Below are 19,759 nucleotides of genomic sequence, written 5' to 3' on the forward strand. Positions count from 1 at the left end.
ATATACATTATTTACACAATGGGCCCCACGTGATTGGCTAATTCCGGGATTCTCCTGTAGGCCAATCAGGTTGTGGATTCACTTCCACCTGGAGCTGGATTGGGTGGCTCCTGCGGACCAATGAGACTGCTGCATTGTTCTAGGACCAATCAGACTGCTGCATTGTTCCTGGACCAATCAGACTGCTGCATTTTGGATCCTATTGTTCTAGGACCAATCAGACTGCTGCATTTTGGATCATATTCAACTCAGTACATAACATTTCTGGAGCTTTTTTATTATTGTTGCCTTCATATTTTTAATTTTGCTTTATTATTAGTACAGTGGTACCTCAGGTTACATACGCTTCAGGTTACAGACTCTGCTAACCCAGAAATAGTGCTTCAGGTTAAGAACTTTGCTTCAGGATAAGAACAGAAATCGTGCTCCAGCGGCTAAAGTGGTGCTTCAGGTTAAGAACAGTTTCAGGTTAAGAATGGACCTCCGGAACGAATTAAGTACTTAACCCGAGGTACCACTGTATTATGCTCTACTTTTGAACACCTCTTGAATATTCTATAAATGAATTTGGAAATAAATGAATATTACAGTAGGTTGACCTATTCTGATTTAGATCATTGGTCCATCAAGCTTACTTAATGTCTGCACTGACTAGTAGTGAGACTCCAGGTTTAAGACTCTTTCTCAGCCCTTCCTGGAGATGCCCGGAATTAAATCTGGAACCTTTCGCATGCAAGGGGGAGAATAATGGAGTGGCAAATCAAAAATGCTCCCCCCCCCAATATTCATCATCATCTGGGGGGCCTGAAACACCACAAAGCCTTTGTTACTGGTTCCAGAGATATCTAACCAAATATTTGGCATCTTACCTGAGTCTGACAGAATTTCAGAGGCATCTTCATCCAGTAAAATCAGTCTTGAGTAAAAATAAATAAAAGTCAGTCATATCAAGCTTTATGGCACTGGAAGCATTTCTTTGTGGTAATATTAGTAAAAATAGGAATGCCTCATAGCAGTGCAAGCCTAAATATTTATACCTTCTCTAAAGTAAATCCCAATGAGTTCAAAAGAGCATATCACCAGCTAAGTTTTCTTAGGATTCCAATTTTTATTTCTGAATTCATATGGTCAAGATCCAAGGAATAATATCTGCACAGAACCATTCTATTTCCCTTAAGCAGTGCTTTGTTTTCCCCCTAGAAAAAGAAGTGCCGGAACTCACCACAAATGCCACCTTTGTTCTCTTATAATGGCAGTGGTGCCTAAGAGTTCTGGCTGAAAAATGCCCTGCCCTTAAGTATTATGTTAGTTTTAGAAAGAATTTATTTTAAAAGCTGAAAACCCACAGCCCGGGTTGTAAAACCAGTGGGTGTTGTTTGTTTCTAAATGGGATATGGGGGGTGAGGAGGGTGTAGGTTGGTAGTGTTATGTACTGAAGTTCTCACCCTGGGCCAGCAGGGGGATACTGTAGATAGTTATGCAAATAAGGGATCGAAAGTGACGTTCAGTGACTAGATAGTTTTAGAAAGTTGTTACAATTATGTGTACTGGAGCTCTATATAAGCAGGCTGACTGAGCCCTTCAGCTCAGTTCTGTTCTGGCCTCTGAATAAACAAGAGCTGTTTGAAGAATCGCTGTGTCCTCTGATATGTTCACCCACAACTTAACAGGTAGCTTCCCATTGCCACAACAAGGTATTCATGCTCTCTGGATTCACCTAGTTGATCACATCTGACAGCCCTTGTAAAAGATACAGCGCAGACGCCCAACATGTGCATCAAATATTTAGAGCAGGGATCAGCAACCTAAGGCCCATGAGCCGGCAATGGCCCGCTGAGGTCTTTTGACCAGCCCCCGAACTGAGTTGCCTGCTCGCCAGTTTAGCGCAGCGTGGGGACTCCCTTCCACAGTGTTGGAAATCGTATCTGCGCAGACGCAGACCCCAAAAATCACATCTGCACACGCCAAAATTTGCGGGCACACGCGCAATCCGGCCCAAGCAAGATAAACCTTGCTGACCCCTGATTTAGAGAGTAACAGCAGCTCCCCCCCCCCAATGCACTAGTGTATCCAACTGGCCTGGCAGCACATGAATTCCCATCCTACACAGAGCATCAAGCAGTCCAGGTGCTCATGAGCAGACTCTTCTGTTAATTTCAGTTTATTTATTTAGCATCTTTATAGCCCATCTTTCACATCCAGGCACTGACCACGCCCAGAGCTGCTTAGCTTCTGCAAAATGGTCCTCAGACCAATGTCCTGGAATCAGTTGTTAAAGTGTACCCTAAATCGAAAGGTCCGGATAGTAAAAGCTATGGTTTTTCCCAGTAGTGATGTATGGAAGTGAGAGCTGGATCATAAAGAAGGCTGATCGACGAAGAATTGATGCTTTTGAATTATGGTGCCGGAGGAGACTCTTGAGAGTCCCATGGACTGCAAGAAAAACAAACCAACCCATTCTGAAGGAAATCAGCCCTGAGTGCTCACTGGAAAGACAGATCGTGAAGCTGAGGCTCCAATACTTTGGCCATCTCATGAGAAGAGAAGACTCCCTGGAAAAGACCCTGATGTTGGGAAAGATGGAGGGCACAAGGAGAAGGGGATGACAGAGGATGAGATGGTTGGATAGTGTTCTCGAAGCTACCAGCATGTGTGTGAACAAACTGTGGGAGGCAGTGGGAGACAGGAGTGCCTGGCGTGCTCTGGTCCATGGGGTCACGAAGAGTCGGACACGACTAAACAACAACAACAACAACAACAACACACCCTACATGGAATAGAGGAGAGACACTGGCAGGTCCCCACTCGAGATGAATGACACTGAGAACCAGCTAAGGAAATCTTTATTCACTTGCAAGAGCCTGGAGAATGAAGGAAGGGAATGAGTAGGCCAGCCTCCTCCAGAGACCCTCAGCAACCAGGATGGTAACAATTACGATGTCAAGAATTACAAGTTGCTCTGACCCCTTTGACCTGGTCTGCCTCTTTCTCCCCACCACCATGTGGCCTCCAGCAAATGAAGTAAGCCTTGCTCCCTTCTTAGCCTTACCTGGCATGCAAAAAGCTGGACTATGTGCTCAGTTTTGGCTATTTAGTTCTCTGAAATGTTAAACCATTAAAACTTACTTATCAGGGGTACTCTCTTCTTCCGCATTCTCTTCCTTCTCTTCCTCAGTAGATTGGTTAACAAGCTTCTGCAATTGCTCATAAAATTGTTATTTAAAATAAAATTGTCTATAGTTTGATCCCCTCCAACAAGACTTGTATTGGGCTAAGACTGGTTGTGTAAGAGTATTAGCTTTCCTATACATATAATTGTCAGGCCACCATAGTTAAAAACAGAAAACCTTAATGTGATTTATTTTAAACAAGTACTGCACGTGCTGAAAGCTTGCTGTTGATATTAGAACATTGCTAAGCTAGTAACCCATCTGATGGGTTATCTTCTAGGGAGAAAGAATAAATACTATGCTCCGTAATTAGATTTATTTACCTATTGATTTATATTGGACCCCTTCCTTATCACAATTACACTGGGGCTGGATGATGCCACCAGTATGCCAGTGAAACATCACTGTATCAATATGTGCTCTGCACAGGATGAAGAGGGAAGAGCATGTAAAATCACAGCAAAAACGAGCCGCGCCTCCAACTGTTAAGTTGTGGGCGAACATATCAGACGACACAGCGATTCTTCCAAAGCAGCTCTTTATTTGTAAGCTGGAACAGAACTGACTGAGGAGCTCAGCCAGCCTGCTTATATAGAGCTCCAGAACAATGTAACTCTTGCCATTTTCTAAAACTATCCAATCACTGAACGTCACTTTCGATCCTTCATTTGCATACAAACTATCCAATCACTGAACATCACTTTCGATCCTTCATTTGCATAACTATCTACAGTATCCCCCTGCTGGCCCAGGGTGAGAACTTCAGTACATAACACCAACGTCCTTGGCAACAGTATCATTGCCCCCCAGTCACATGACATGAGAGAGGCACTGCTCTTTTGATGGCCACAAATGGAGCAGTAAATCCACACTGGCTAATCTGAGGGGATGGCAGGGCGATGTGATGCCACCTCAATGTGCACAACACACAAGCACGCAATACCACAACACCCACTGTCACACGAGTCAAGTATACAGATCTCTAGATGCCCCAGGCACCCCTGCAGGCTAGCACCCCAGCTCCAGGACCTAACTGGAATCCTCCTGAGAAGACATGGGACCATGCCACAACCATCCATCTGCTAAGCTGGTACTCCTAAGCAGCATCTTACCAGGCCTACCCCTATCACACAACCCTGTTCATATTCCCACCTGTTATGTACTGAAGTTCTCACCCTGGGCCAGCAGGGGGATACTGTAGATAGTTATGCAAGTAAGGGATCGAAAGTGACGTTCAGTGATTGGATAGTTTTAGAAAATTGTTACAGTTACATTGTACTGGAGCTCTATATAAGCAGGCTGACTGAACCCTTCAGTTCAGTTCTGTCCTGGCCTGTGAATAAACAAGAGCTGTTTGAAGAATCGCTGTGTCATCTGATATGTTCGCCCACAACTTAACACCACCACCCTTGTGCACCTGTCTTGACAGCGGCTTTTATGTACCCCACTGGCTCCTATAATAATAATAATAATAATAATAATAATAATAATAATAATAATAATAATTTATTTATACCCTGCCTATCTAGCTGGGCTTCCCCCAGCCACTCTGGGCGGCTTCCAACAAAACACTAAAATACAATAACCTATTAAACATTAAAAGCTTCCCTAAACAGGGCTGCCTTCAGATTTCTTCTAAAAGTTTGGTAGTTATTTTTCTCTTTGACATCTGGTGGGAGGGCGTTCCACAGGGCGGGCGCCACTACCGAGAAGGCCCTCTGCCTGGTTCCCTGTAACTTGGTTTCTCGCAGTGAGGGAACTGCCAGAAGGCCCTCGGCGCTGGACCTCAGTGTCCGGGCAGAACGGTGGAGGTGGAGACGCTCCACCAGGTATACTGGACCGAGTGCTAAGGTATACCAGGTGTTAAGGCCCCACAGCTGGTGTAAAATAAAGGGCTGTACCCTTAAGCACACATTAAGAATCATGGAAAGGCAAGCAGACTCTACGAGCCACATATTGATAGAATTACCAAGCCTTGTTTCTTTTTCACATTATTACTATGGTCACAGTTAAGGCTTCATTTTTCCTTTTCCTTTCGAGACAGTCATGCATCTTAAAAGGCTTTTTGGGACATCTCTTGCCATGGAGGTGCTGTTGTACCAGCAGGGACCTAATCAGTACAAATATCCCTCTCCAAACTGGAATAGCCCTTCCTAAATGTAACAACTAAAAGGACATTAAAATAATAGAGGAGAATATCCTGGCAGTCATGACGTCTCCATGCAAGACAAACCACTACTTTCTCCCAGGTGATTGTAAGCCCAATCCTATCTCATATGCAAGTTTTTTGGGAATTACACCTAAGGCTCAAACCACGTATTTCAGATAAAGAAAAGTCATAACTTGTGGATGGGGAAATGAATTACATGTCATTACATGTCTTAAGTTTTTTCACACCTCTGCCCCACAAGCAGCATGAGACAGGGAGATATTAATATGATGCTATCACATCACACGTGTTTTCAACTACACTTTGCTAGGAAGACACAGCTTGGCAGTGGCCGCCTATCTTTCCAAAATGAGTAATTTGGGCCTAAGTATACACTTGAAAATACACTTGGAGCACAGAATATGCTGTGCTGACTGACCTAAATACTAAACAGTATATTTTGAAATACAGTAGGACCTCTGTTTTCGAGCATCTCGGAAGCCAAATGTTTTGGAAGCCAAACGGCGAAAACCCGGAAGTAATTGCTTCCGTTTTCGAATGTGCCTCGGAAGTCGAACGGCTTCCATGGAGAGTTTTTCAATTTTCTCAGTGGAAATTGCCGACAGACCTTTGCGCATCTGTTGTCGAACGTTTCGGAAGTTGAATGATCTACCGAAACATATTACGTTCGACAACCGAGGTTCCGCTATAAAACGGATACAAGCAAGGAAACACAATCCCAAACTAGCTAGCAAAATGAAGTATGCTTACTTTCTAGACCTGGCGTGTTTTTTTTAATTGACCAACTAAGTGAAAAATATCTTTACCTCACATGCATTCTGATGATACGAGTGGAGATGTGCAAAGCCTTCATTAATTTCATTCATCTTTTGAACAGTCTTTTCACAGAAATGCAAAAAGGTCATCTAAAGAAAGCAAAGTAAGATACATTTACAGTATACGTATGTACATGTGTGTGTGTGTGATATTTTTAAAAAATCATTTTGCGCACAAAATTGAAATAGCAAAGGATATACAGTAAATAATGAATAGATGTCATTCTTTTTCTATATGATTGCATTGAAATGGACAAGCTACACTTAAAATATCATCAGGAAACACTTGCCCTCCAGAGCTGTTATTTAGGGACACATTTTAGTCAATTGTGGTTGCGCAGCTAGCTTGGAAAAAAGGTGAAATAGCACAGAGAGCAAGGATGGAGTTGTCTTTTTCTGGAGGAAAAAACAAACAGACATTTTTTTCTGAGTGTTCTACAGGAGCTTTAAAAAAATTGATCTAATTCTAAGGTTAACAGGGAAAGCTTGCCTTTAACTACTCAAGGGCCCCATCTGCACTGTACTTGCAGGACACTATCCTACCACTTTAAACATTCATGGCTTCCCTCAAAGAACTCTGGGAACTGTAGTTATGTTAAGGCTGCGAAGAGTGGTGAGGAGATTCCTATTCCCCTCATATAGCTGCTATCCTCTGACTTGCTTCGAAAGAGGGATTAACTGTTAAACCAATCTCAGCACCCTGAACATCACTACAGCTCCCAGAAATCGGTCACAGCTTCCCCCAAAGAATAAAGTGGCATGATGTTGCTTTTAAATGTGTAAGGTAAAGGTAAAGGATGCCTGGACCGTTAAGTCCAGTCAAAGGCTGGTTTGAGGTTGCGGCGCTCATCTCACTTTCAGGCCGAGGGAGCCAGCGTTTGTCAACAGACAGATTTCCAGCATGACTAAACCGCTTCTGGCGCAACTGTACACCGTGACAGAAACCAGAACACACGGAAACGCTGTTTACCTTCCTACCACAGTGGTAACTATTTATCTACTTGCACTGGCATGCTTTTGAACTGCTAGGTTGTCAGGAGCTGGGACAGAGCAGCAGCTCACCCCGTTGCAGGGATTTGAACCACCGACCTTCTGATCGGCAAGCCCAAGAGGCTTGGTGGTCTAGACCACAGCGCCGCCCGCATCCCATCCACAGATGGGACCTAGGTCATGTGGAAGTACCCTAATATATCGTTTATACTTCCATCAGCCAGCTGTTCTTAAGCATCCTACGCCTACTAGATCATTATGAACACAGGAAGAGGCTACATTAAGCTTCAAAGGTCATTCATCAATGGCACAGAAATCCTCAGGCCATCTAAAACAGGAGCTGATACCTGGTAGACAGCAAGACAGTGCGACAGCATATTACAGCGGCTGGCTCCAAGCAGATCCACCTTCTGACAAACATCCATCTTCAGCTTATCAAACTGTGCTTTGGTATTTCTTACCTGCATCTGCACCTAGAACAATAAAAGAGGAAACTGAAATGACGTTTGAAAGCAAACAAATAAGCACAACACTCGTTTAGGTGCATGCTCTAAAATCCACTATTTATACTTAGCAGCCTAATCATATGAGCTTATGCACAAGCACAGCAGCCTGTAAGATCAGGCTTGTCACATGCTGTATGGGGGAACAGTTAACCTTGTATTAGTGCTATGACAACTCCCATTAGCTTCTTTGTATGTTGTATACTGATCTGTGTGTACTCTACATATTCCTCTCACGCTGAAGCACTGACTGGACATCTCCTTGCCAATTCAAACAAACATAAGCAAAAGAATAAATTATTTCTGCAGTGATTATTTAGGAGGATGTGTCTTCCTATTCCTGCAATATTTACACAAACTCACACCCCAGGAGTTATTACTCTTAATTAAGGACAAGTCTTTGTTTCTTTCTCTTTAACTCCTTTCTTGAAATCTCCAAAAGTGCATTTTATCCTGCAGAACCAGGGGGATTTAAAGTACAAATAAATATGGGATTCCCACTTCTTGGTGTGATGGAGCGTGGAAAGATTTCAGAAGAGAGCGCATGTGCTTGAAACTCATCACCAATCCTTCCGCAGATGCAATCCCTGGAAGAAACAGGGCCTACAACAGTCTACCCCAACCTTTTCGATCACAATTCCCATTGGCAGAGGCACTGGCTTGCAAGGATGATGGGAGGGCGCAATGTTGCACACGTGACATCAGGATGCATGGCCAATGGTCAGGGATAATGGGAGTTGTAGTCCAAAACATCTGAAGGGCAACAGGCTGGGGAAAGCTGGCCTAGGACATCTTAAAGGTAAAGGTAAAGAGACCCCTGACCATTAGGTCCAGTTGTGACTGACTCTGGGGTTGCAGTGCTCATCTCGCTTTATTGGCCGAGGGAGCCGGCGTACAGCTTCCAGGTCATGTGGCCAGCATGACTAAGCCACTTCTGGCGAACCAGAGCAGCGCACGGAAACGCCGTTTACCTTCCCGCCGGAGCGGTACCTATTTATCTACTTGCACTTTGACGTGCTTTCGAACTGCTAGGTTGGCAGGAACAGGGACCGAGCAACGGGAGCTTCTTTGGGAATATCTACTTTTCTGAATGTTTCCATTTGTTTGCAAGTGTCTGGGTCCAGTTCTTGCGAAGCATCCTTCATCCACAGCAAAGCCCCTCTATACTCTGTGCGCGCCTGCTCCATTCGATTGATTGTAAGCAAAGTATCTGACACGGCCCTCCGACTAAAGGTTGCAAGTTCTTGTCCGAGGCGAGACAAAGCCGTGCAAAGAGCTAGCCTGAAGTGAGGGGGAAAGTGAACTGGATTAGTTATCACATCAAAACACCAGTGGTACATGGCAGAGAATATAGAGGACAATGAGCAGTTCCAATCATCAATATTTGTATTGGAGAAAGGCTTAATTCATGTTACTATTTTAACGTCCTTGTTAAAAAGCAAATAAAGTTGAGGGTGTTGCATTCAATGATGTATGTACAACAACTATGAGTGATACTAAAACCCTACTTCTAAGTAAAATAATACTAGTCCTGTTGTAAATAGTTGTGTCTGCCCTTACCTTATAACAAAGAAATGTGTTTTTATACTGAAAAAATATTTTTTAAAACTGCAGCCTGATTTCAATGGGAGGCTCATGTGAAGTTGAGCTTGCATAGCAATAAAGAGCACCAGACTATTAATATCTTAAACGCTATCCAACTGAGATGTACATCGCATTTACTTCGAAAATACCATTAAAAAATTGGAATTTTATCCATTAATCCTAAACACTATTTCGTGGATATCTTCATAGTGAGTCAAGTCACGTAATTTTGCAGCAAAGTTTATTTTTGCAAATAATAACCTGAGCATATATGAATGCAATTTGAATTCTGCATGGGCACTTTTAGTCAAAATGGTCTTTGCAGAAGCTTCTTATGCAGACATTTTCAAAAACTGGTCTTACCTATCATGCCCAGTCAGATACAGCCAAGATCATACCCCCCCCCCCCTCTCCTAGTGAATTTCTATCTTGCCTGCAGATTCCAGAGAAGGCTTCACACATACAGTGATACACGCAAAGGCCCTCTCACTACAGACATTTGTGCTATATTTGCAGATATCAAGGGAAGAATGTGCAACATCAGGCATGAGGCTACTCGGTGCAATTTGCTCCTTGTTCTCATGTAGTTCAACATGGGAGCAAAGAACACCTAAAAGGAGCTAGCAGAGAGAAATTAATACTTGTGGATTCATTGGATTTTGAAGAAGTGTTCTTACTCTTGTCTCAATTCAAGTTATTTGCACTATGGAACATCAAAAAAGATATGACACTCATTCAGCGTATTAAGTAAAAGGTAAAGGTAAAGGACCCCTGGACAGTTAAGTCCAGCCAAAGGCGACTATGGGGTGTGACACTCATCTCGCTTTCAGGCCGAGGGAGCCGGAGTTTGTCCACAGACAGCTTTCCAGCATGACTAAACCGCTTCTGGTGCAACGGAACACTGTGATGGAAATCAGAGCGCATGGAAATGCCGTTTACCTTCCCGCCACAGCGGTACCTATTTATCTACTTGCACTGGTGTGCTTTCGAACTGCTAGGTTGGCAGGAGCTGGGATGGAGCAACGGGAGCTCACCCCGTCGCAGGGATTCAAACCGCCAACCTTCTGATCAGCAAGCCCAAGAGGCTCGGTGGTTTAGACCACAGCACCACCCGCGTCCCTTAGTCAACATATTATTTTTATACAACACACAAACCTTTGTTGGGAAGAAGAACAGAGGGCCTGGCCAGTGGCGTCAGTCATCTTGTCAATTTGAGCTTCACCCCGATCTGCTTGCAACTTTAAAAAAAGCCCTAGTTCGTTTTCCTGCTCAGATAGATCTACAAAAGGGAGATACATAATAAATCAGTTCACACATATTCACACAAATTAAAAGCAAAGTCAGGAAAGGAGAAGCATTCTTCTTAGTGATGTTGTTAGATCATAAACTATGTGAGGTTCTCTCTATTGCAGGATACGCATGCTCATGAGAGTTAAACCCACCACTGAACCCAATGTGTTTTGACTATGCGATTTTGGCTTTAGGCATAGGCTTACTGTAGTTTTTCATAGCTGCACTGTTCTGACAACAAGGATATAATAAATTAACTACTGAAAGTAGAGATGGGCGAGCAGCCCTGTGGTCACATCGAAAAGGAACTGGGTCCTTTGACATTCCATTCCATGAGGGGATGTTTCAAGCATTCAAAAGTACATTCAAAGGGTCTGATTCACTCTGCTGCCTGCCACCATCTTCACAGCTGTTTAATATCAATCTCACAACCTGAAAGTGCAAGAATTATTAACTAACTTATGGTACACCTCTTGTTGTAAAGTGCTATGAATAATATATGGCAAAAACTGAAAGCCTGAAAACATTCATCTCACTCAGTATAGAATATATATCTTATTTCACTGTAACATGGATTAAGGAATCTGGCATCAAGAAAAAGCATTATTATAAAGCAACAAACAGGTAGATTTTTGTCCATTTTACCATTAAGTCTCTGCTCGTATTTTTCAATTGTCTTCAGAAGATCTGTACAGGTCACCTGAATGCTGTGAAAAACCTTAAAAATAAAAGGTGTGTCAGCAAATTAATTTGGCCAGAAAAACAAATGTGAACATTGAAATAACCGTTGATTTAACTAGCAAACCTCCCAAATACAAGCTGAATCAATAACCATTTGATAAATTCAGCTAACTTTTACTCAGCGTAAACCTATTGGAAGTAATAGCCCTGACTTAATTGTATGGTTCTACTCTGAGTAAAAGTTGTATGCCACCCATGGTATTATTAAAGAACTGTACTTATAAATGAATCTCTCTCCGATATATGTATGTATATAATTACCTCTATTTTGGCATCTAATTCTGCGTCAGATGCTACCACATGTTCATCTTCTTTCTTTCCTGTAACCTTTATTAAAACTTGTTTTGTTTTCCAGTATTTTTTCTGCATCCTGCTGACTACTGACTGGCCTTCCAGGTGACCTTGCTTGAAGGTGTCCATGGAGTGACTAAACCCAAAAGTAAATAGATGTCCACAAGTCCAATAAAGAAGTATCTAAGAAGATAAAATTGGGGATACACTGTATCACTTCAGTGCATTTCTCAAGCTTAAAATATAGGAAGTGTAAACTTTCTTTCTTGGACTGGTTGAAAGGAAATACTGTACACAGTTTGCAAGCAACAGTCTAAGTTTGCACTGGGATGTGATGCTTAGCAACTTGATATTTATGCTTGGTTAACTAGATCAGTTTTCCGTATCAGATTAAATGCCATTGTTTACTACAGTACTCCCTGAAATTTAAATTATTGAAGAGCTATTTCAGATTGAGATCCCTATAAATTTTTAAGACTCTTTTTTCTTTTCAGAAAAGTGACAGCAACAGTCCTTTTCAGAATCAGAAGAATCTTTATTTGCATCAGCCACTAGCCATAGCAATAAAATAAAATAATATGTACTGAAGACAGAGGTAAAAACGTAACTATACAAAATGCATTTTAGAGGTTTACATCAATAATCAAATAATAGAGCTTATTCTAATTGCCCCCGCTAAAAAGCTTACAGTTTTTGCTGTAACCTGATCATCTTGATCTGCTAAAAGGAAGGCCACAGTAGCAATGGTTGAGCGACCCAACATGGAGAATAATAGAGGGGTAATAACCTCACTCCTCAAATCCTTATAAAGAGTGCAAGCCAAAAGCACATGAGCCACTGACTCAATACTGCCATCTCCACAGGGACACAACTGTTTTTCCAGAGAATTTTTTTTAAATCAACCCTCAAATACAGCCGAAGGCAGTATATTCAATCTTGCGAAAGTGAAAGCGCGTCTGTATTTTGGAATTGTCAAATTTTGCAAGCAGGGTGCTGGAGTGTCAAAATGACTAGGTGGAAAATAATCATACCATGGACAAAATTTCCTTATCATGGCCAATTTATTCTGTCGCTCGATATTGTATAGGCGCTGTCTAATTAAATTATTTAAATTATTAAATATTATTTAATTAAATTATTTGCTTTACTGAAACCCAGTGTTAATAACTGTTGCTGTGATAAACCAGAAAAGTAAAGCTTTTTGGTTGACAGTTTTAGTCCAAGTGCTTTCAGGACAATCTTGCGATACTAAGGGTAGTAGACCGGTGCGGTTTAAATAGCAACAGTCTCTTTTCCTATGTTCCGTCATTTCAAATGACGCATGCCCAGTTGTAGAGAATTGAAAGCCTATGTCAGGGGTAGGCAACCTAAGGCCCATGGGCCACAAGTGGCCCGCAGGGGTCATTTAACCAGACCATGAGTCACCCCCAAGCTGAGCTGCCCGCCCAGCAAGTCCCCACACGCTGCGCTGAACCGGCACAGCGCGGGGACTCGCTTCTGCGGCACCAGAAATCGCATCTGCACAGACGCAGGCACTGGAAATTGCAGGCACAATCCGGCCCACGAAGGGATCTCCGCTGGAGTGAACCAGCCCAGGCGAGGTAAACCTTGCGGACCCCTGTAGTCCAACCCTCTGCCATTGTGAGAAGACCAGCAGTGCTTCCTATTTGCCAACAGGCTGTTGAAGCGGTGGTATTGGCAGGGCGGGGTGAGGGAGAGGCTGCCAAAAAGGAGGCGGATCTGGTCTCCAAAGGATTGTGCCCCAATGGTTGCTACCACCACAGTGACCGCTTTCACAAGTAGCTTAAGGCCATTCACTGATACCTTCAGGCCCTAAACATTTCCTTTTAAGCTTCAGCAAGTGGGACGCGGGTGGTGCTGTGGGTTAAACCACAGAGCCTAGGACTTGCCAATCAGAAGGTTGGCGGTTCGAATCCCCGCGACGGGGTGAGCTCCCGTTGCTTCGTCCCTGCTCCTGCCAACCTAGCAGTTCGAAAGCACGTCAAAGTGCAAGTAGATAAATAGGTACTGCTCTGGCGGGAAGGCAAGCAGTGTTTCCATGTGCTGCTCTGGTTCGCCAGAAGCGGCTTAGTCATGCTGGCCACATGACCCAGAAGCTGTACGCCGGCTTCCTCGGCCACTAAAGTGAGATGAGCGCCGCAACCCCAGAGTCGGTCATGACGACCTAATGGTCAGGGGTCCCTTTACCTTTACCTTTAAGTCACCTGAAGACAGCCCTTGGTCAGCTTTCAGGGCTTGAAAGGAGACTTACTTACATCCTTCAACACAAGGTTAAAAAGTCTATATGCAAGCAGCTGTGCGAGGCTGGTAAAACTTTGTATTTAAGAACTCTCCTGGTTGCTATAGGCAACTAGGAGTTCTATATAGGCAAGTGAGGAGCCTGGCTGAGGAGCGAAGGATCACTTGCCCCTTCCTCCTTGGCCAGCAAGGTGACGCAGGAGACTTGTGGTGGACGGGTGCATATGATAAATGACAACTTTTAAAATGGCCTGCTAAAGGAGCCACTCGTAGCCTGGTTTTTTTCCATGCTGGCTGCAGAGAAGGGCTTCCTAATCTCCAGGACCACTATGGAAACACCAGCTACTCTCTCTCTTAATTGTGACCCAGGAGGCACTGTGGGTTAAACCACAGAGCCTAGGACTTGCTGATCAGAAGGTTGGCGGTTCGAATCCCCGCGACGGGGTGAGCTCCCATTCCTCGGTCCCTGCTCCTGCCAACCTAGCATTTCAAAAGTCAAAGTGCAAGTAGATAAATAGATACCGCTCCAGCGGGAAGGTGAACGGCGTTTCCATGCGCTGCTCTGGTTTGCCAGAAGCGGCTTAGTCATGCTGGCCACATGACCCGGAAGCTGTATGTCGGCTCCCTCGGCCAATAAAGCGAGATGAGCGCCGCAATCCCAGAGTCGGTCACGACTGGACCTAATGGTCAGGGGTCCCTTTACCTTTACCTAACTTCTGTGGGCTTATTTACAAGGCTGTTCAGGAGGCAGAGGAGTCCAAACGGCAAAAGTGCCAAATGATTTTATTAGGACCAACTTAACTTTAGCTCTTTCTGTAATTGTTCATGGTGCACACTGATGTTTTTGTTTCAACTGGTGGTGTGCCGCCAGTGTGCTACAGGCGGTGTGCTGCAGGTGTGCCACCGGTGGTGTGCCACTGGCGGTGTGCTGCAAAAGTGCCACAGGCGGTGGCAGAGCTTCATGCTCCAGCACGGGGGATGGAGAGCAGGCGGGGGTGGGGCTGGTGCGCATCCCAAGGGCGGGGTGCGCTGTCGACAGGGGCGTGGTACAGATCCTGGGGGCAGGGCGCCCAGCACGGGTGGGGGGACAGCCGCAATGGCATCCTGGGGATCGCGCTGCCAGGGTTGGTGCGCTCCCACCGAACTCTTCCTTCACCAGTGGCCACAGGTGTGCCACAGGCGGTGTGCCGCAGGTGTGCCACAGATGTGCTACTGGCATTGTACCACAGGTGTGCCGCAGGTAGTGTGCCACAGGTGTGCTACAGGCAGTGTGCTTCAGGTGTGCCATAGGTGTGCCGCAAGTGTGCTGCAGGCGGTGTGCCACAGGTGTGCCGCAGGCAGTGTGCTGCAGCTGTGTCACAGGCGGTGTGCTGCAAGTGTGCCGCAGGCGGTGTGCCACAGGCAGTGTGCTACAGGTGTGCTGCAGGCGGTGTGCCGCAAGTGTGCCGCAGGCGGTGTGCCACAGATGTGTCACAGGCGGTGTGCTGCAAGTGTGCCGCAGGCGGTGTGCCACAGGTAGGTGTGTCACAGGTGTGCTGCAGGCAATGTGCTGCAGGTGTGCCACAGGCGGTGTGCCGCAGGTGTACCAGCGCAAAACCCTCCCTCCGCCCCTCCCATGGCCGCCCTCCCCCACCCCGACGAACTGGGGCGGTGGGAATTACGGGTGTTGGGATGGTGCAGACAACGGGTACTGTATTTTTATTTCTGGGTGGGCCCGTTGCACCCCACACGTTAAGGTCTCTGACAGGAAAATAACGTTGACGACAGCAGTTCAAAAGTGGGGGGCGGGGCAAGTGGGGAGGCGGGCTCACTGCTTCGGGGAGCCTCCCCCACGAAGAAGCAAACGGTCGGGGTGAGGAGGGGGCGTGGCCAACCGCCGCAGCAAAGGCCGGGGGGGAGGGGATTTAACGGCGACGTGAGGCGCTCCTCTCTCCTTCCCCTCACACACTCTTTCCCGCCAAAATGGTTGTCGCCGCCGCTTACTGTTAAAAGCATTGCCCGGTTTCTCCCCATAGCATTTGGCTGGGCACTGTTGGGAAGGAATACTGTCATTATTTGCACATTGCTGTGCATTGCCTTGTTTCCTTAGAAGATCGCCCACATTTCTATACTTGCAGGGAAAAACGAAGAGCTGCTTCTGCAGATCACGTCAAATTATCCCAATGGTTTAGCCCCCCCGTTTTAATTGGTCAGTTCAAATCACAGCATATGAAATATAATAAACGAACTTGGAAGTCTCTCTTTTTCTCTTGAAGCCAAATATTTCTGGTATCTGCTAAAGTTCAACACTCCCGATTTTGAAAAAGTTCTCTGCAGTTTTCCTCAGTCTCGATGTTTCTATAAGGATGGATGATAAATGCATTTATGAAAATGAGAAATTAAGTCTAAATTGGGGGAGGGAGGTGGTGAAATGACTGGAAGATAAAGTGTGCCCCAAAAGTGATACCATTAATTGGACATCTTGCATGGGTTTAGCACAGTTTATTTTCCCCTGTCTCCCTCCTACCCTCCACCAGGAAAGGATATTCAAATAGGGCTGTAGCTATATTTTATAAAATTTTATTTCATAATAATTATATTTTATTTATTTTATTTTCATAAAATTAATTATACCCATCATAAGTTTGGCCCAAGGACAACTTCTCTCTGTTGGGAAAGATGGCAAAAAGCAATTAAAATAAACCTGATAGGAAATACTATTGAATTGTACTCTGGTCTCCCAAGCAAAGTTTGGACAAGTTATAAGCATTTATGACGACTTTCAAAGGTGCAGAGTGCAGACCATCAATTTCAATCTAAAGCCAAATATGTATGTGTGTGTGTGCACGCACATGCGCGTGCATGCATGTGTCGGTGTGTTGACTAGCTAATCCACAACTATTCTAAGCCTGTTAACATAATACTGTACTGAAGAGGGAAGACACATTACTAGACCTGGTTACTTTGTAACTGGGAAAATCCATGAGTGTGAAGGTGTTACTTAAGTCCAGTGGTAGGTAGCCGTGTTGGTCGAAAGCTTATACCAAGAACAAACTTAGTTGGTCTCTAAGGTGCTACTGGACATATACATATATACATATACATATACATATACATATACATATACATATATATAATTGATTAAGTCCAGTGGGTGTGCTGAAGACTTAGGACAGGCTTGCACAATCTATGATCCACCATATTGAATATAGCCCACCTGTCATATGCAGTAAATAGGCCTCTTATCTTTTTAAGTCCCAAGTAGGCAGCAAAAAAACCCTGAAAATGTATTATTATTATTATTATTATTATTATTATTATTATTATTATTTATCATTTATACCCTGCCCATCTGGCTGGGTTTCCCAAGCCACTCTGGGCAGCTCCCAACAGATTATTATTAAAGTGATAAAACACCAAACATTAAAAACTTCCCTAAACAGGGCTGCCTTCAGGTGTCTTCTAAAAGTCAGATAGTTGTTTAGAGATTATGTCTTTATTGTTTTAAAATAAATACATTTATAGAAAGAAAAAAGAAAAAACATACAAATAAGCATACAAGCAATAGAAAAAAACAAACAATATAATAATAATAATAATAATAATAATAATAATAATAATAATAATAATAATAATAATTTTTTATTTATACCCCGCCCTCCCCAGCCAAGGCCGGGCTCAGAGCGGCTTACAAGCAATAATAAAAACAAGATGAGTGATTACAACTTAAAAACAAAAATAAAATACAACATTAAAATAATGGAACATTAAAATATTAAAATGGAGCCTCATTACAGGAGAAGGAAAAGAAAAAAGAAAAAGGGGGCGGAGGGAATCAAATTGGCTCCAATCCAAAGGCCAGGCGGAACAACTCTGTCTTACAGGCCCTGCGGAAAGAGATCAGATCCTGCAGGGCCCTGGTCTCATGAGACAGAGCGTTCCACCAAGTTGGGGCCAGTGCTGAAAAGGCCCTGGCTCTGGTTGAAGCCAATCTAACTTCCTTAGGGCCTGGGACCACTAGGGTGTTGTTATTTATGGACCTTGAGGCTCTCCGTGGGGCATACCAGGCGAGGCGGTCCCGTAGGTACGAGGGTCCTAGGCCGTGAAGGGCTTTAAAGGTCAAAAGCAGCACCTTAAATCTGACCCTGTACTCCACCGGGAGCCAGTGCAGCTTGAAAAGCACTGGATGAATATGCTCCCATGGCAGAGACCCTGTGAGGAGCCTCGCTGCAGCATTCTGTACCCGCTGGAGTTTCTGGGACAGCTTCAAGGGCAGCCCCGCGTAGAGCGAGTTACAGTAGTCAAGCCTGGAGATGACTGTTGCATGGATCACTGTGGCCAGGTCGGGGCGGGAAAGGTAAGGGACCAACTGCTTGGTGCGGCGAAGGTGGAAAAATGTCGCCTTGGCTGTTGCTGTGACTTGCGCCTCCATGGAAAGGGAGGCGTCAAGGATTACACCCAAACTCTTAACGGAAGGCAATGGCACTAATTGGGCCCCCGCAAGAGAAGGGAGTTGGTCCCTCATCCCCATGCTATCCCGACCTAGCCATAGGACCTCTGTCTTCGAAGGATTTAGTTTCAATCGGCTCCCACGAAACCATCCAGCCACAGCTTCCAAGCATCTGGTCAGTGTGTAAGGGGCCGAGTTGGTGTGGCCATCCATCAGTAGATAGAGCTGAGTGTCATCAGCATATTGATGACAGCCCAGCCCAAAGCTCCAAAGTTATATGATTATTATTGTTTCTTATAAGAAACAATAATAATCATATAACAAGCATCATTTATACACCCAACAATGCAACCTTCAGATGTCTTCTAAAAGTCAGATAGTTTATTTCAATGACATCTGATGGGAGGGCGTTCCACAGGGTGGGTGCCACCACTGAGAAGGCCTTCTCATGGTTCCCTGTAATCTCACTTCTTGCAGTGAGGGAACAGCTAAAAGGCCTTCGGGGCTGGACATCAGTGTCCGGGCAAAACGATGGGGGTGGAGACGCTCCTTCAGGTATACTGGGCTGTTCATGGGGCAGTGCTGGATTAAACTCTGTGGAGGCCCCTTGGCAGTCAAAATCTTGGCAGGGGGCAGGCGTCGTGCGCACGCTGGAATAACATTGAACTAAGAAAGCTTGATTGTCGTTTTCTTTCAAGATAAAATCAATATTATTTTGATCCATTGTTGCGGGACCCCTAAAAAGTGTGGGGCCCATAGGCCAGTGCCTACTCTGCCTATTTGGTAATCCAGCCCTTTTGGCTGCAGGAGAGAGTAGAAATGGAAGTTGAGGGACGCCTCCTGATGCGCTGCAGCTGTTCCCCACAATGAAATGGAAGGCTCAACATTTGTCAGGCACTTTCGGATGCTCAGCAGCTCTGTGTGGTTACAACAACCCTGTAAAGTAGGCCAGTGCTATGCGCTCCCCAAATTGCAGCTGAATCCCTCGCAGATTGGCATCCAACCTCTGCTTAAAAGCCAAGGAAGGAGAGTCCACCACTGTTCCAGAGAGTCATACCATCAGAAAGTTCTTCCTAATGTTTAGTCCGAATCACCTCTCCTGCCCTCCCCTCTGCAGCAGCAGAAAACAAGCTTGCTGCTTCTTGCAGTGTTCAGATATTGGAAGATGGCTCTCCTTTCTGTCTCCTCCTCTCCAGGCTAAACATACCCAGCTGCCTCAACCATTCCTCATCAGGCTTGGTTTCCAAACCCTTCATCATCCTAGTCGCCCTCCTCTGCTCACCTTCCAGCTGCTCAATATCCTTCTTCAATTAGGTTTCGGATGGGGGGGACATTCCCAGCCCCCCCCCCCGAGATGCCGCCCAGGACAGAAGACCTGCATGCAAGGCAGATGGCCGAATCCTGCGCTATGGAGACCCCCAGCCTGCCTTGAAGGATGTGGGGATGGTCTCCCTTTGGAAATGGGGCTGCAGGCGGAACAGCAGGTGCCTCCAAGTTCTGACAGTGGAGCATCACCT

At 44.9% G+C, this 19,759-nt stretch overlaps 1 protein-coding gene across 12 annotated transcripts in view; it reads right to left on the reverse strand.

The window, feature by feature from the left end:
* The window catches only part of ICA1L (islet cell autoantigen 1 like), a 28,963-nt gene extending 9,281 nt beyond the window's left edge, over positions 1-19,682 (reverse strand). The window contains exons 1-8 of one of the 12 annotated variants that reach the window (XM_081183262.1): positions 11,525-11,737; positions 11,168-11,240; positions 10,388-10,511; positions 8,731-8,929; positions 7,493-7,618; positions 6,147-6,245; positions 3,127-3,203; positions 870-916 (exon numbers count right to left, since the gene is read on the reverse strand). In XM_081183262.1, the coding sequence (XP_081039388.1) occupies positions 870-916; positions 3,127-3,203; positions 6,147-6,245; positions 7,493-7,618; positions 8,731-8,929; positions 10,388-10,511; positions 11,168-11,240; positions 11,525-11,683 (904 nt within the window). In that variant the 5' untranslated portion in view covers positions 11,684-11,737. Of the gene's footprint in view, positions 1-869; positions 917-2,994; positions 3,204-6,146; positions 6,246-7,492; positions 7,619-8,730; positions 8,930-10,387; positions 10,512-11,167; positions 11,241-11,524; positions 11,738-12,585; positions 12,624-13,768; positions 14,153-15,889; positions 16,014-16,041; positions 16,234-19,524 lie in introns of those variants that run through there. The other 11 variants (XM_081183267.1, XM_081183266.1, XM_081183270.1 and 8 more) reach the window with 11 other exon arrangements.
* Between the last annotated feature and the right edge of the window lie 77 nt (positions 19,683-19,759).

This window comes from Podarcis bocagei (genome assembly GCF_964188305.1).
Source record: "Podarcis bocagei genome assembly, chromosome: 1".
NCBI classification, from domain to species: domain Eukaryota; kingdom Metazoa; phylum Chordata; class Lepidosauria; order Squamata; family Lacertidae; genus Podarcis; species Podarcis bocagei.